This window comes from Rattus norvegicus, chromosome 1 (assembly GCF_036323735.1).
Source record: "Rattus norvegicus strain BN/NHsdMcwi chromosome 1, GRCr8, whole genome shotgun sequence".
NCBI classification, from domain to species: domain Eukaryota; kingdom Metazoa; phylum Chordata; class Mammalia; order Rodentia; family Muridae; genus Rattus; species Rattus norvegicus.
Window position 1 is genome coordinate 154,159,265 of NC_086019.1, and position 15,616 is coordinate 154,174,880.

The following is a 15,616-nucleotide window of genomic DNA, read 5'->3' on the forward strand; positions in this document are numbered from 1 at the left end:
TTATTCACCTATGGGATACTCAGTTTATACCAAGTAGTGACCTTCTTTTCCTCCATTCTTAGCTAAGAAATTCAACTTCTATTTTGTTTTTATTTACATTCACCTTTATTTTATCCTTTATGTCCTTATCTTTAATTGTCAGGTTGACACAGCCTAGAGTCATCTGAGAAGAAAGCCATAATTCAAGAATTATCCAGATAAGATAGGATTGCCTCTATGGAATTATCTTGATTATTAATCAATATAGGAAGACCCAGCTCATGATACGCAGAACCAAACATCTCTAAGCAGATGACTCTGGGCTATCTAAGACTTTTAGCTAAGCATGATCTGTGAATAAGCAAGCCATCAAGCAGTATGTCTCTATGGTTTCTGCCTGGAGTGCCTGGCTTTACTCGGCTTCGTGATTGACTGTGATCTAGAACTGTAAATAAGCCCTCTCCTCTCCTAAGCCTCTTTTTTTTTTCATGGCATTTGTCACAGCAACAGAAAGGTCACTAGAATACCTCAGATTCAGCTCCCTTCTTCTAGTCTCAGGTAATCGCTTTCAAGAAAATTGTCTGGTTGCAAAGAATATTGTAGGCACCGTACTGATCAAGCTTTTATTGAGTACTCTATGTCAGTGCACCTGTGTATGGTAGTCTAGCACCCAAATGGACCAAAGCAATGATGGCCTTCTATTTTACAGAAGAGAAAGTAGGAGATCTGTATGTAGTGTGAGGAAATCAAATGAGAATTTCTCTGATGCCCCAGACAGAACCAAGTGTTCAGAAAACGGAATAGAATCTCGAGTTTGCAGCTTGTAACATCCTTAGGTACAGTAAGAACAATGGTGCTGTATTGTTCAGCTGAATTCTTAAACAGGCGTGTGGTACTGAAAACACCATAGGGAAGATAGGATTGGGGGACAAAGTGTAAGGCATTGGTTCAAAAGTAAGCATATCTTGCAAGATTTTCATTCCAAAGTTGCAAGGAGAAAATCCCCAGCTGATTTCAGTGCAGTTTTGGTAGCAAACAGCTATGATGACTGATAGCTAAATGTGATAACACCGAAGTAAACCATGACATCACTCTGCACAGAGGTTTCTGTTGGTAAAGGTAACTAATTAATTCTGTAATATTGCTCCTTACTACAATATTATTCCTGTCTTTAAGAACAGATGAAAAAGTATATAAATATACTATACTCTCTACATGCCTGTTCTTTTACTATGATTAAATAGATAATTGCAGAGCTAGTGAGCTATATAAGAGATGACTCTCATAATTTAAGTCATATTTTCTTTCTAATTCAAATCAAATAAACTTCCCCCTTTAAACCACATATAGTCAGTTTGTCTGATGCACTTGGTTATTTGAAAAATATCAACTTTCATTGTGACTGTAGAGGGTTGTCACTTCAGAGGATCTTCTTAAATGATGGTTAAACAATAGCTCTGGGACATTTTGAGGACATGTCGAGTCATATAGTGTCCATCTGAACATAGATGAAGTTGTTTTAGTACACCAGGTATTAAGGATGGTCTTACAAAGACTGTCCCATTTCCTACAGAAACCCTTGAGCAAGCTATTTGACAGTTCAAGACCCAACTGTCTCAAAATCACCATCGTCAAGGCCAGATATTATTTATAAGGTATTTGTGTTAAAACACATAAGAAATTGGTCTGGAAAGGGACTGTTTCAGAAATCAAGTGTAGGGGGATTTTCTTTTTCTTTGTTTCAGTGACTTGATGGCAGAGAAATGAATGTGGTTTATTTCAATTGACAGTCTGACTTAACCTAAACCAATTTAGTCAGCAATACCCCCTAAATAGTTATGGTTATTATTTTTCAATCACTCAGTGATTTTTCCCTGATAAATTTGCTTTTCCTATACAGACTTTTCTTCCCCTGTCTCTTCACTCAGAAGAAGTTGTAATAATTGAGCAAGGGCCATGGAAAAGCAGAGTGTGTTACATTAAGTTCTAACCCCAGATGCTATTGCAAAGGTCTAGTGTTGCCAGTGTATCAGGAGACATGGAGAGTGCCAAAGGATGGTTAAAAATCCAGACTCAAATCCCCCAGATGACTTGTGTGGAATACTAGTTTGAAAAAGATTCATGTATTAATTTGGCAATAATTTATAGAATTGCTTTTAAAAATATTGTAAGCTTAAAATGAATAGGTCATAATTCTGTGAGGAATTTACTTCATATATTCTCATAGATTGCAAATCTTTTTTTTTTTTTGGTCTGAAAAAGAATGTTCGAAGTAAAAGTTTCAGCTGATAAGATCCATACAAATGCCATCTTGTCATCTAAATACTGTGAAGGTTTCCTATGTCCTTAGTGAGAGGGGATTTGACGTTACTCAATAGAGTTTTGGTTTTTATATTTGAGCCTCAGAGAGGAAATGCAAATAAAGTAAGATCAGCAAACACTCATATTTGTCTTGCTAACTACAAGCATGGCGATGTTTGATACCAGAGAATAAATAAATGGATCTATTGGATAATGTCTTCATTCTCCAGGGGTTTGCATTAGACCTGGAAATGAAATATTGAATTGAAATATAGAAAGGTAAGCAAAACTCTTCTAACATAGTTGAGGATCGTTAAGTATTAAATAGATTGAAGAATCAGCTGCTAGAATGAGAGCAGAGTAGCAAGATTCTTTTCTTGCCTTATCTACTGTCCCTCAACTCCAAACAATTTTCATGGTGGCTGCCTGGGTATTACTAAGTCCTGTTCAGTTGAACTGAGTTTTGGTAAGAATCATTTCTATGCTGATGCCATTTCATATTTGAAGCGTTGTCTTCACAGACTAATTAAGGGGTGGGACCTTTCTTTGAGGGGGAAAGGACACTAGAGACTAGATGAAGAGTGTGAGGAGGTCATAGCTTGTGCCTGAACTCTGGCAGTAGGAATTATGGAAAGCAGCAGAGAAGAAACATGTGAAGGGTGCTGGTGACAGAAGCATAAAAGACATCAAAAGGATCTATGTGAGCATAACAACATGCTGGCTAACTGTAAGTGAAATCTGATATTGTTAATTCAATAACTTTGAAGTTAAAGTAACCATTGATTTAACTGAGCTTGGATTCATCCTGTTTAGTAGTTTATTAAGCACTCAAAAGAAATAAGCATCCTGTCACCTTGGAAGATGCAAATCAAATATGTTATACATTAAGCATAAAATTACGATCAACATGATCATCTGGATCTGGCTATGTTGGTGCTCTCTGTTTTATTTTAAAGTGTGATTTGTTAATATGCCCTTAGCATTAGTGTCATGATTGCTATACTCGTTTTTTTTTTCTTGCTCAGTACTTTTAATTAAAGTCTGTCACAGGACACAACTTAAAATTTCAAAATTTATAAGTGATAAAAATGGGAAGGTTGGAATTTTTTTTAATCTTTATTAACTTGAGTATTTCTTATTTACGTTTCAATTGTTATTCCCCTTCCCGGTTTCCGGGCCAACATCCCCTAACCCCTCCCCCTCTCCATATATATGGGTTTCCCCTCCCCATCCTCCCCCCATTATCACCCTCCCCCCAACAGTCACTTTCACTGGGGGTTCAGTCTTGGCAGGACCAAGGACTTCCTCTTCCACTGGTGCTCTTACTAGGCTATTCATTACTACCTATGAGGTTGGAGCCCAGGGTCAGTCCATGTATAGTCTTTGGGTAGTGGCTTAGTCCCTGGAAGCTCTGGTTGCTTGGCATTGTTGTTCATATGGGGTCTCGAGCCCCTTCAAGTTCTTCCAGTCTTTTCTCTGATTCCTTCAACGGGGGTCCCATTCTCAGTTCAGTGGAATGCTGCTGGCATTTGCCTATGTATTTGCTGTATTCTGGGTGTGTCTCTCAGGAGAGATCTACATCCTGTTCCAGTCGGCCTGCACTTCTTTGCTTCATCCATCTTATCTAGTTTGGTAGCTGTATATGTATGGGCCACATGTGGGGCAGGCTCTGAATGGGTGTTCCTTCTGCCTCTGTTCTAAACTTTGCCACCCTATTCCCTCCCAAGGGTATTCTTTTTCCTCATTTAAAGAAGGAGTGAAGCATTCACATTTTGATCATCCGTCTTGAGTTTCATTTGTTCTAGGCATCTAGGGTAATTCAAGCATTTGGGCTAATAGCTACTTATCGATGAGTGCATACCATGTATGTCTTTCTGTGATTGGGTTAGCTCACTCAGGATGATATTTTCCAGTTCCATCCATTTGCGTATAATTTCATAAAGTCATTGTTTTTGATAGCTGAGTGATATTCCATTGTGTAGATGTACCACATTTTCTGTATCCATTCCTCTGTTGAAGGGCATCTGGATTCTTTCCAGCTTCTGGCTATTATAAATAAGGCTGCAATGAACATAGTGGAGCACGTGTCTTTGTTATATGTTGGGGCGTCTTTTGGGTATATGCCCAAGAGAAGTATATCTGGGACCTCAGGTAGTTCAATGTCCAATTTTCTGAGGAACCTCCAGACTGATTTCCAGAGTGGCTGTACCAGTTTGCAGTCCCACCGACAATGGCGGAGTGTTCCTCTTTCTCCACATCCTTGCCAGCATCTGCTGTCACCTGAGTTTTTGATCTTAGCCATTCTCACTGGTGTGAGGTGAAATCTCAGGGTTGTTTTGATTTGCATTTCCCTTATGACTAAAGATGGTGAACATTTCTTTAGGTGTTTTTCAGCCATTGGGCATTCCTCAGCTGTGAATTCTTCGTTTAGCTCTGAACCCCATTTTTAATAGGGTTATTTGTCTCCCTGCGGTCTAACTTCTTGAGTTCTTTGTATATTTTGGATATAAGGCCTCTATCTGTTGTAGGATTGGTAAAGATATTTTCCCAATCTGTTGGTTGCCGTTTTGTCCTAGCCACAGTGTCCTTTGCCTTACAGAAGCTTTGCAGTTTTATGAGATCCCATTTGTCGATTCTAGATCTTAGAGCATAAGCCATTGGTGTTTTGTTCAGGAAATTTTCTCCACTGCCCATGTGTTCCAGATGCTTCCCTAGTTTTTCTTCTATTAGTTTGAGTGTATCTGGTTTGATGTGGAGGTCCTTGATCCACTTGGACTTAAGTTTTGTATAGGGTGCTAAGCATGGATCGATCTGCATTCTTCTACATGCTGACCTCCAGTTGAACCAGCACCATTTGCTGAAAATGCTATCTTTTTCCATTGGATGGTTTTGGCTCCTTTGTCAAAAATCAGGTGACCATAGGTGTGTGGGTTCATTTCTGGGTCTTCAATTCTATTCCACTGGTCTATCTGTCTGTCTCTGTACCAATACCATGCAGTTTTTATTACTATTGCTCTGAAATAGTGCTTGAGTTCAGGGATAGTGATTCCCCTAGAAGTCCTTTTATTGTTCAGAATAGTTTTAGCTATCCTGGGTTTTTTGTTATTCCAGATGAATTTGCAAATTGTTCTATCTAACTCTCTGAAGAATTGGATTGTTATTTTGATGGGGATTGCATTGAATCTGTAGATTGCTTTTCGTAAAATGGCCATTTTTACTATATGAATCCTGCTAATCCATGAGCATGGGAGATCTTTCCATTTTCTGAGGTCTTCTTCAATTTCTTTCTTCAGAGGCTTGAAGTTCTTATCATACAGATCTTTTACTTGCTTAGTTAAAGTCACACCAAGGTATTTTATATTATTTGGGACTATAATGAAGGGTGTTGTTTCCCTAATTTCTTTCTCGGCTTGTTTCTCTTTTGTGTAGAGGAAGGCTACTGATTTATTTGAGTTAATTTTATACCCAGCCACTTTGGTGAAGGTGTTTATCAGGTTTAGTAGTTCTCTGGTGGAACTTTTGGGATCGCTTAAATATACTGTCATATCATCTGCAAATAGTGATATATTGATTTCTTCTTTTCCAATCTGTATCCCCTTGATCTCCTTTTGTTGTCTGATTGCTCTGGCTAGAACTTCAAGAACTATATTGAATAAGTAGGGAGAGAGTGGGCAGCCTTGTCTAGCCCCTGATTTCAGTGGGCTTGCTTCAAGTTTCTCTCCATTTAGTTTAATGTTTGCGACTGGTTTGCTGTATATGGCTTTTCCTATGTTTAGGTATGGACCTTGAATTCCTATGCTTTCCAGGACTTTTATCATGAAGGGGTGTTGAATTTTGTAAAATGCTTTCTCAGAATTTAATGAAATGATCATGTGGTTTTGTTTTTTGTTTATATAATGGATCACATTGATAATTTTCTGTACATTAAACCATCCCTGCACGACTGGGATGAAGCCTACTTGATCATGGTGGATGATTGTTTTGATGTGCTCTTGGATTCGGTTTGCCAGAATTTTATTGAGTATTTTCGTGTCAATATTCATAAGGGAAATTAGTCTGAAGTTCTCTTTCTTTGTTGGGTCTTTGTGTGGTTTAGATATAAGAGTAATTGTGGGTTCATAGAAGGAATGCGGTATCACTCCATCTGTTTCAATAATATGGAATAGTTTGGATAATATTGGTATGAGGTCTTCTATGAAGGTTTGATAGAATTCTGCACTAAACCCGTCTGGACCTGGGCTCTTTTCGGTTGAGAGACCTTTAATGACTGCTTCTATTTCGTTAGGAGTTATGGGGTTATTTAAATGCTTTATCTGTTCCTGATTTAACTTCGGTACCTGGTATCTGTCTAGGAAATTGTCCATTTCCTGCTGATTTTCAAATTTTGTTGAATATAGGCTTTTGTAGTAGGATCTGATGATTTTTTGAATATCCTCTGATACTGTAGTTATGACTCCCTTTTCATTTCTGATTTTGTTAATTTGGACAAACTCTCTGTGTCTTCTTGTTAGTCTGGCTAAGGGTTTATCTATCTTTTTGACTTTCTCAAAGAACCAACTTTTGGTTCTGTTGATTCTTTCTATGGTCCTTTCTGTTTCTACTTGGTTGATTTCAGCTCTGAGTTTGAATATTTCCTGCCTTCTACTCCTCCTGGGTGTATTTGCTTCTTTTTGTTCTAGAGCTTTTAGGTGTGCTGTCAAGCTGCTGATATATGCTCTCTCCTGTTTCTTTCTGCAGGCACTCAGAGCTATGAGTTTTCCTCTTAGCACAGCTTCCATTATGTCCCATAAATTTGGGTATGTTGTACCTTCATTTTCATTAAATTCTAGGAAGTCTTTAATTTCTTTTTTATTTCTTCCTTGACCAGGTTATCATTGAGTAGAGCATTGTTCAACTTCCATGTATATGTGGGCGTTCTTTCCTTATTGTTACTGAAGACCAGCTTTAGCTCGTGGTGGTCTGATAGGACATATGGGATTATTTCTATCTTTCTGCATCTGCTGAGGCCTGTTTTATGACCAATTATATGGTCAATTTTGGAGAAAGTACCATGAGGTGGTGAGAAGAAGGTATATCCTTTTGTTTTAGGATAGAATGTTCTAGAAATATCTGTTAAGTCCATTTGGTTCATGATTTCTCTTAGTCTGTGGGGGATCTGCTGTTCGAGTACCCCTATCTTCCGGTTCCTGCTATACTCCTTTTACTGAGTAACATATGTATCTAGTTTTTAAAAATTTGGAGCTTTGGAAATGTCTTGCATAAAACAATGTTTGTACGCTTAAAATGATGTCGATAAAAGTTGAAATTTTATTCATAAAAATTCTCTTACTTTTACATTGTTATCCTTTGAGAGAATGTATGTATAGATCTTTGTTGAATTTCTTTTCTTTTTAAACTAATACTTGACACTTGATATTGTAAACACATCTTACTTTCTGTTGTTTTTCTTTTTTTCTTGAGATGTATAAGCATTTACATTCTGAGGATTTTTATCTTTGCAGATTTCCCTTCCTGTTTTCAGGCATTTCCAAAGCTGACTTGAGGTTTGAGAGAGAAAGACGGGAATAAAGGTATAGAGACACATAGAATAAGGTTATAGGCACTTGTAGAATTACAAGAATTTTAAACTTTGGAACCTTGTTTTTAACCTTTGCTTGTCTGGAATTCACTATGCAAACCGGGCTGGCCTCAAACTCATAGAGATCCACCAGCTCTGCCTGTGAAGAGGTGCCTTTAAACTTGTGCAGCATGACCTCTTTCTTCTTGTGTTCTGTATTGACTCAATTGAGTCTGCATTCATCCTCCCTAATAGTTAAGTATACTCAGCATGTAATTCTTATATTCATGAAACATTTCATACTTTAAAGATCACAGTTTGATATGTACTAAAGATATAGTCATGTTATATATGCACAACATCCAGAGGACATAAGCATTTTGGAAAGTGATCCTCTAATCCAGAGCTAGGTCTGCCCATTAATTGCTCTCTTTGTGTTCTTCCCTTGTTGCATTTCTCTGCCTAGCCCTCCCAGCCCGTCCACTGCAGTGACTATAGGCAGTGCCCACCACGATGACGATGCAACTCCTAATCTTGGGCTCTGCAGTAACTTGAAAGTGATGCACATTTAGTGGGAACTGCATGCGACATTTTAGTTTTTATTTTTCCCAAAATACCTTGGCAAAGCTGGGCCACAGCGCTGAGCTCAAACTGCGAGTCAGTCAAGCTGTCACCGTAGTAAGCACCTGCAAAGCTCAGTGTTTTGTGCTGCTGAACTGTGCTGTTTTCTGGGTTGGGTGCATTACACAACATTTTGACTTACAATGTTTTCAATTTACATTGTGTGCATAGCACCATTGTCAGTCCAGGAAAAGGGTACCTTACGTCCACATTCTCCTTTGCTCTGGTCTAGTAGTTTGGCCTATAGATTCTATGTACCTATCGATTCCTAAATATATAGTTACTTTCATACCCTTCTGAATTTTAAAAATAGTCTTCATTTTGAGAGTTGTTATTCAATATTATGCTTGTAAGATTTATTCATGTGATTTCATTGTATACTTTATTTCACTACTTTATAAATTTCACTTTGAGACTATACCACACTCAATCTACTTTCTTTTTGATGAGCATTGGGTTGTACCTAGCACATTGCTATGATGGCTGATGTGGCTATGAAGGCTGATTCTAAAAGGCAGCAAAAGCTGCTTGTAGCAGAAACATTTGGCCAAATTTCTGGGAATAAAAATTGTGTTTTGAAGTTCTTACAGCATGTCTTCATTTTTCTCATTGCATCGTCAGACTTTATCACTTTGGTGGTCAATGGTATTATATGGTTAATGGTATTATGATGTTATTTAGCATTTGTCCCACTCCTATTTGGAAATGTGCTCTATGTCAATTGTATGCATTTCCTTAATTGTGAAATGCTGGTTCAGGTTTGTGCTGTTATTTTCTTTGTTTTTTATGTATATTCTTTTTTATTTGAAAACCTCTTCCCTGATTATTATTTATTTGCCTCCATGTGGTAAAATTAACTTTTATCCATCTGTACTTTCTAATATTGCTCTGGTTTTAGAGGAATACTTGAAAGTATGATGAACTGAGCATTTGTGAGGTGCGTTATTTTATGCCTGGCTATTTATACACATTGCCAACATAGCCACAACAGAAAGAATATCCATTCCAATTGAAGAATTTCCCTCTTTCCATACCTGAGTGATTTTCTATTGTGTGACTGACTATACTTTGTTTATTTGATCATCTCTTTAGAGGCATTTGGCTATTGCCATGTTTTACTTTTCAAAAGGACATGGATTAATAAGGGCATGTGTAACTCTTTTAAAAACTTCTAAACTCTTCAGAGTTTTTGTTTGTTTGTTTTTTAATGAAGAACAATTACTTAGTTCACAGTGTTGAAGGTAGACAGTTATTTAAGAGCATGTTGCTGGCATCTGGTGAGGACTTTTCTTGCTCTGTGGTGACTTTGTAAAAGGGGATGAAGCAAGACAGAAGAAAGCCTCTCTTGAGCTGATCCATTGATGAGCAGAGCCCTCAAGACTCAATGTTCTCCAAAGGCTGACATCTTAACTGTCCTTAGCATGAGACATTGTGCATTAAGTTTCCAACACAAGAAATCAGGAAATTCATCAGACCATTCTAAATAGTGACAGGCTACAAAGACAGCCCAGTTTCCTTGCCTTTAGAGCTGGGTGGCTCTGTAGTGATTTAACATACTTCAGCATAGCTGGATTCCTCTGTGGGGTCTGGCCAGAGCCAGCCACCAAGACTTTACCGGAGGTGGCATTCTGGCTAAGTCCTTTCTTTTCTTGCCCTTCTGCCCCATGCTATCCATTTCCCATGAGAGCTATTCTTTGATACATCCCTGAGCCTCCATTTTGGGGTCGACTTCTGAGTAAGCTCACCCAGCACATCAGTGTATCATCAGGGCGTATTCATGTTGCTTCCCTTACCCCTGCCATCACCCTAGCTGTTGTAGGTGACACTGGGGTTTATAATCCATCCTTTTAGAGTGACTCCATAATTCCCGTGGCATTTTGTCAATTTTACTGTTAGTGTATGGGCGTTCCAATTCCCTATCTTTCCTGTAAGCACTGAGAATAGTCAGTCGTGTAACCATTTTAATGAATGTGTGGTAATATCTCATGGTGCTTTTAATTTTCATTCCTCCAATGATGCTCTTATTTTTTTTTGATGAAGTGTATGTTCTTATTTTTCACCAAGTTTTGCATTAGATTTCTCGCTTTTGCATAGTTTGAGAATTCTTTTTATATTCTAGCAGAACTATTTTAAACAAAGTAAAATAATTCTATGATGATGGTTATTCTATCTCAAGAATTTGAAACTTTTAGTTTATTTTCTGTGAAACCTGACAAGGGGACGGGATTCAGAACTCTGGGAGGGGAGACTGCGAGGGGAGGAAACATTTGAAATGTAAATAATTAAAATAATTTAATAAAAAATAGAACTGATTTTTCCTTTCTTGGATTATTTTAAGATTCTCTCTGTCTTGGTATTATACAATTCCATTTTGATATATTTTGTACTAGTTGTAACATTTGTCCCAATTTCTTATTGCAAAGTTGGAGTATTCTCAAGTTAAAAGATTATTGAAATGAGCCAGATGGTGGGGGCACATGCCTTTAATCCCAGCACTCAGAAGGCAGAGACAAGCTGATCTCTGTGAGTTCAGTAGCATTTTGGTTTACAGAGCGCATTCCAGGAAAGCCAGGGCTATACAGAGAAACCTGGTCTCAAAAAATGTTAACATGCACACTGAATGCTTTGTGTGAAGATTTAATTATTAGTATTTCATTGTATTTGTTATATGCTACACTAAGCCATCTATGACATCATTAGTACATCTTAAAAGAATTATATTTTTAATTCTTTGATGTTATGTTGGTTCTGCCCCATTCTGCTAGTTCGTTATTATTTGACACTTACTTTCTAATCTTTGTGCTTTTGCAATTATATCATTAAAAGCATTGTACATATACTTCTCTTCTGTCAGATAACTGATGGAGCAATAGTAACTAGCACTTAGGTTATTGTTTTTCCTGAATCTCACTCGTAGTAGCACTTCTATTTTGTCATGGCTGCATATGTGTAAAAGATGATGCTTAGAGATCTCTCTTATATCTTGAATGCTAGCAATACTTTTTAAAATGTGCGTGTCCTAGTGAGTACATAACTGATTTGAAGATCATTCAGTCTCCTTCAGGGTCAAATAGTTGTCCTCAAACACCTTTCTTTAAAATTTAGATAATGTAACCTGATGGAATATTAATTCTACTCCCAGTCATCCTAAATCTGAAAATAGATTTATAAAAATCATTTGGGGATCTAGCTGGGATTTTGCAATGCCCTAAGAAAAACCACATTGATCAGTAATGTATTTTCTTTGGAATAGTTTTATAGTTAGATAAGGGACTAAGCCACTACCCAAAGACTAGACATGGACTGACCCTGGGCTCCAAATTCATAGGTAGCAATGAATAGCCTAGTAGGGGCACTAGTGGAAGGGGAAACCCTTGCCCTGCCAAGGTTGGACCCCCAGTGAATGGGATTGTTGGGGGGAGGGCGGTAATGGGGGAGGATGGGGAGGAACACCCACATAAAAGGGGAGGGGGATGTTGGCCTGGAAACCAAGAAAGGGAATAACATTTGAAATGTAAATAAGAAATACCCAATTTAATAAAGATGGAGAAAAAAAGTTACAAAGACATTTCAGGGACTTGCTATAGATCCCCCTTCTGTTTTCCCCACCATGGACACCTTCCATCAGTGTGGTAGCAACTAATAACATGTAACCATGTGGTCGTTTCTTGCTCAAATTTCATTATGTTTTAGCTCAGGATTTCTGGGTTACAGGAGCCCAGTGGGATGGTCCTCATGTCTGTTTCATTGCACTTTTCTAGGTCATGACAGTTTCTCAAAGCTTTGATACATGCCTTAGGTTTTATCGTCCCCATTATGGATCATTAGAAACAATCAAATAGCACTATTTTTGGTTTACATACTTATTCCTTCCAAAATTCATGTTTCCATCCCTTTAATTTTGCTTTCCCCACTCCCTGCTAGATGTGAGATGTATACAATCATTCAGTATATATCCCTTTCATACTGGGTTCATTCGTTTACCACTATGTTGTTTGGAAAGTCATCTGTGCTTTCAGATGGTTTGATAACTTGTTATCTCTTATGTCTCAGTGATAAACTGATTTATGAACTTATTACAGTTTTGCTGTTCAACTATTGAACAACATCTTGATTGCGTCCCATGCTCAGCATTATGAATGAAGCGTCTGTATAATTCTAATGCTGGTAAAAAGTCAGTCCTCAGAATTTTCTGTTCTGATTACTTTAGTTTGGGGTGCAATTATTCATTTATTTTAATCAGACACATTTTCATATGCATATTATAGGTACATATACACATATTTATGAGGTGTTATATGACATTTTGATTCTTTCCTGACATTTTCATTACAGACATTCAAGAATTTTATGAGGTTACGCTATTAAATTCTCAAAAGAGTTGCGAACAGAAGATAGAAGAAGCCAATCAAGTTGCACAGAAATGGGAGAAGACTCTCGTTCTTGATTTGTGTCGTGACAGTCTTCAGAAGTCCTCAGAGGTATGCTACTGAAACTCCTCAGAGTTGAGAGATGGAGACTTACATTCGTAAAGGAGTGGGGCCATCATTCCAGCAGTATAGTTCTTGCTCCTGTCGAATGGCAGCAGTGATACGCTTGCAGTCTTAATCCAGGAACACGTTTTTTCTAAGAGATAATTCAGACTACAAAAGGGCATGTTTTTTCATATTTGTGGATATGTGTTTTCAATTACATACATTAATTCTGTCAGGATTATTGTCTTAATTTGAGGTAGGTCAGGTTCAAGCCATCATATGACCAACCAAGACAATATGCCTCCTCCAGAGAGACTCTTGAATTTCCGAATGTGGTTCTGCGTGTGATGGGGGAATTGGAGCTGACTAGTGAAAAAGTTGAGAGTGTTCTAAGTCTGTGAATTTCACAGCAGAGACACAGAGTATGGGTGATGCGATCCTTTAATATGTAGAAACCAAATAGTAGAAGTGCATTTTATATTTCTTTTTGTCTTTGTATTAAATTTAAATTGAGTTTTTTGAAATATTTCATATGTAGGTAGTTCCTAATACACATATATTAATGGTGATGCATATGCATTTAAAATATAATTTACAAACTCTAATAATTTTAAACATTATGCTTAAGTGAACAACAGTTTGGAGACCATGAAATTTAAAGTTACCAAAGGGCAAGGAAAATCAATGTTTGTTTCAGGATGTTAGCTGAAGACAATCATGGAATCAGAAACACAAAGCAAGAATGCTTTCATGTATTTGAGGAGCTATTAGCATTTGAAGGCTCTTGGGAGAGGGACAGTTACTTTCTGCAAGGGTGTGACTCCTGATGTGCTTCTGGTGCTCCAGTGGATAGCCTCATGCAAATATGTACCACACTCATTAGACTCAGTACTTTACTAAACAAATCCAGTGGTCCAGGACCGTTGGATGGGAGAGCAAGATATACTTGTAACCAAAACATGCCACACAAATTTATGAACTCTTAAAATATAAGCACAATGTAATATACATATATACATATTCAACACTTTGAAGGGATGGGGGATGTAAAACACACATATTATTTTTCGGGTTTGGTATTTTATAATTTATTCGAGGTCTCAGAAGCTGTAAGAATTTTGTTGCCAATTAATGGCATGGACCTCGGTTAATGAACTTTTTACTTGTTAGAGTTTCCTTGTACACTTTCTGATTACTCAGAATTGATTTGGTAATGGGGTTAGAACGGAGACTGATGATACTCTTAGTTACTTTAAGAAAAAGATAATAATGACAATAGTTTTTAAATTGGTATATGAACCATAAAAAGTAGATGGCATTGCAATTTCAATATCTAGAAATAATTATTTTGACCTTTAAGCACTTTCTTCTATACAAACATGTATTTTATTTTATAAAAATATGTATTCATATTTATCTATATAATTAATACAAACACAATATAATATATGTAGGTTATAGGGAAGCAGATTACATTGCTTTTATTCTATATTTGTATTTATTTTTCTTTGAAAGTTGGATTACAATGCGTTAGATGACTAGAATGAAAACCAAAATAGGGTTAGTATGGTGCTGGTCTAAAGGACACATGGACCATAAAAGAGAAATAGAGATGGGTGACCCTTTATAGAATGGTCTCAATAGTGGGGGAGGTAGCTGGGGAGGTGAGTGAAAAGAACCATTGAAATACACTTTGCTCTAATAGACAGATTTATGTTCCATGGAAAAATAGCTTGTAAGAAATTTTTATATCATATTTTGAAACTATTTTACTAGGTGTAACTATTGATCATTTAAAACTTAAGTAGTTTTTGACTCAGCGTTTAGATCATCTCAAAATTCTTTTTAGGAATAGTGTTGTTTAGATCCCCATGTATATACTAATTTAATTTAATTTCTATTAGGTTGGATTTATAAAAGATAGTATTGAATCCAAGGATATTTATACTTGAAGAATCTTAACTCAGATTAATAAAGTATTTGTAGATAGGTCTTTCCAGAAAGCCTATGTGTGGATCTTTTTTTTCTGTTTATCTACCTATATTCAGACAAATAATCATTCATTATTTAAAATTGTTTGGGAAAGTAATGGATGGGATTCTTTGCTTAATGCCTTTTTATGCTGCAACTATTCATTTGCTATTGGGACTCAACTATTACCTGCCTATTTCTCTTGTAATTCAGTAAAACTATTTATTGTAAGGTGGTGTTGTAAATCATATTACTTTATAACAGTGATTTTCATAAAGCAATGTATCCTGTCATAATTATTGTATTTTCTACTTTGTTGGTTAAGATTTTGCCTATAGTATTATTTATTTTTAATTATATACTGTTATATTTATTATAGTTTTATGTGATAGAGTCTATTACTTTTACACTTTTTTCAAGACAGCATTTTATGTAGCTGAAGCTACATACTAATTTTGTTGTTGAAGATGATCAATTTCTGACCCTCCAGTCTCCACTTCTGGAAGCTGGGGTTAAAGGTGCATGTCTCCACTTGTAGTTTATGAGGTGCTTGGATCAAATCCAGGGATAGAACACACCAAGCAGACATTCTGCTAACTCTGGTATATAACCAGCCCTACTAAATTTTGTTTTTTATTATTTTTCTTTTAATTTTCTGTGCTTTGTTACTATTTATTCCCTAATTGTTAAATAGTCTTTTATACTTTTCCAT

At 36.7% G+C, this 15,616-nt stretch overlaps 1 protein-coding gene across 7 annotated transcripts in view; it reads left to right on the forward strand.

The window, feature by feature from the left end:
- Dlg2 (discs large MAGUK scaffold protein 2) overlaps window positions 1–15,616 on the forward strand; it is a 2,051,694-nt gene that overhangs the window by 294,720 nt on the left and 1,741,358 nt on the right. For all 7 annotated transcript variants that reach the window (XM_039089312.2, XM_039089327.2, XM_039089335.2 and 4 more), the window contains one exon: window positions 12,794–12,939. In XM_039089312.2, the coding sequence (XP_038945240.1) occupies window positions 12,794–12,939 (146 nt within the window). The remainder of the gene's footprint in view (window positions 1–12,793; window positions 12,940–15,616) is intronic.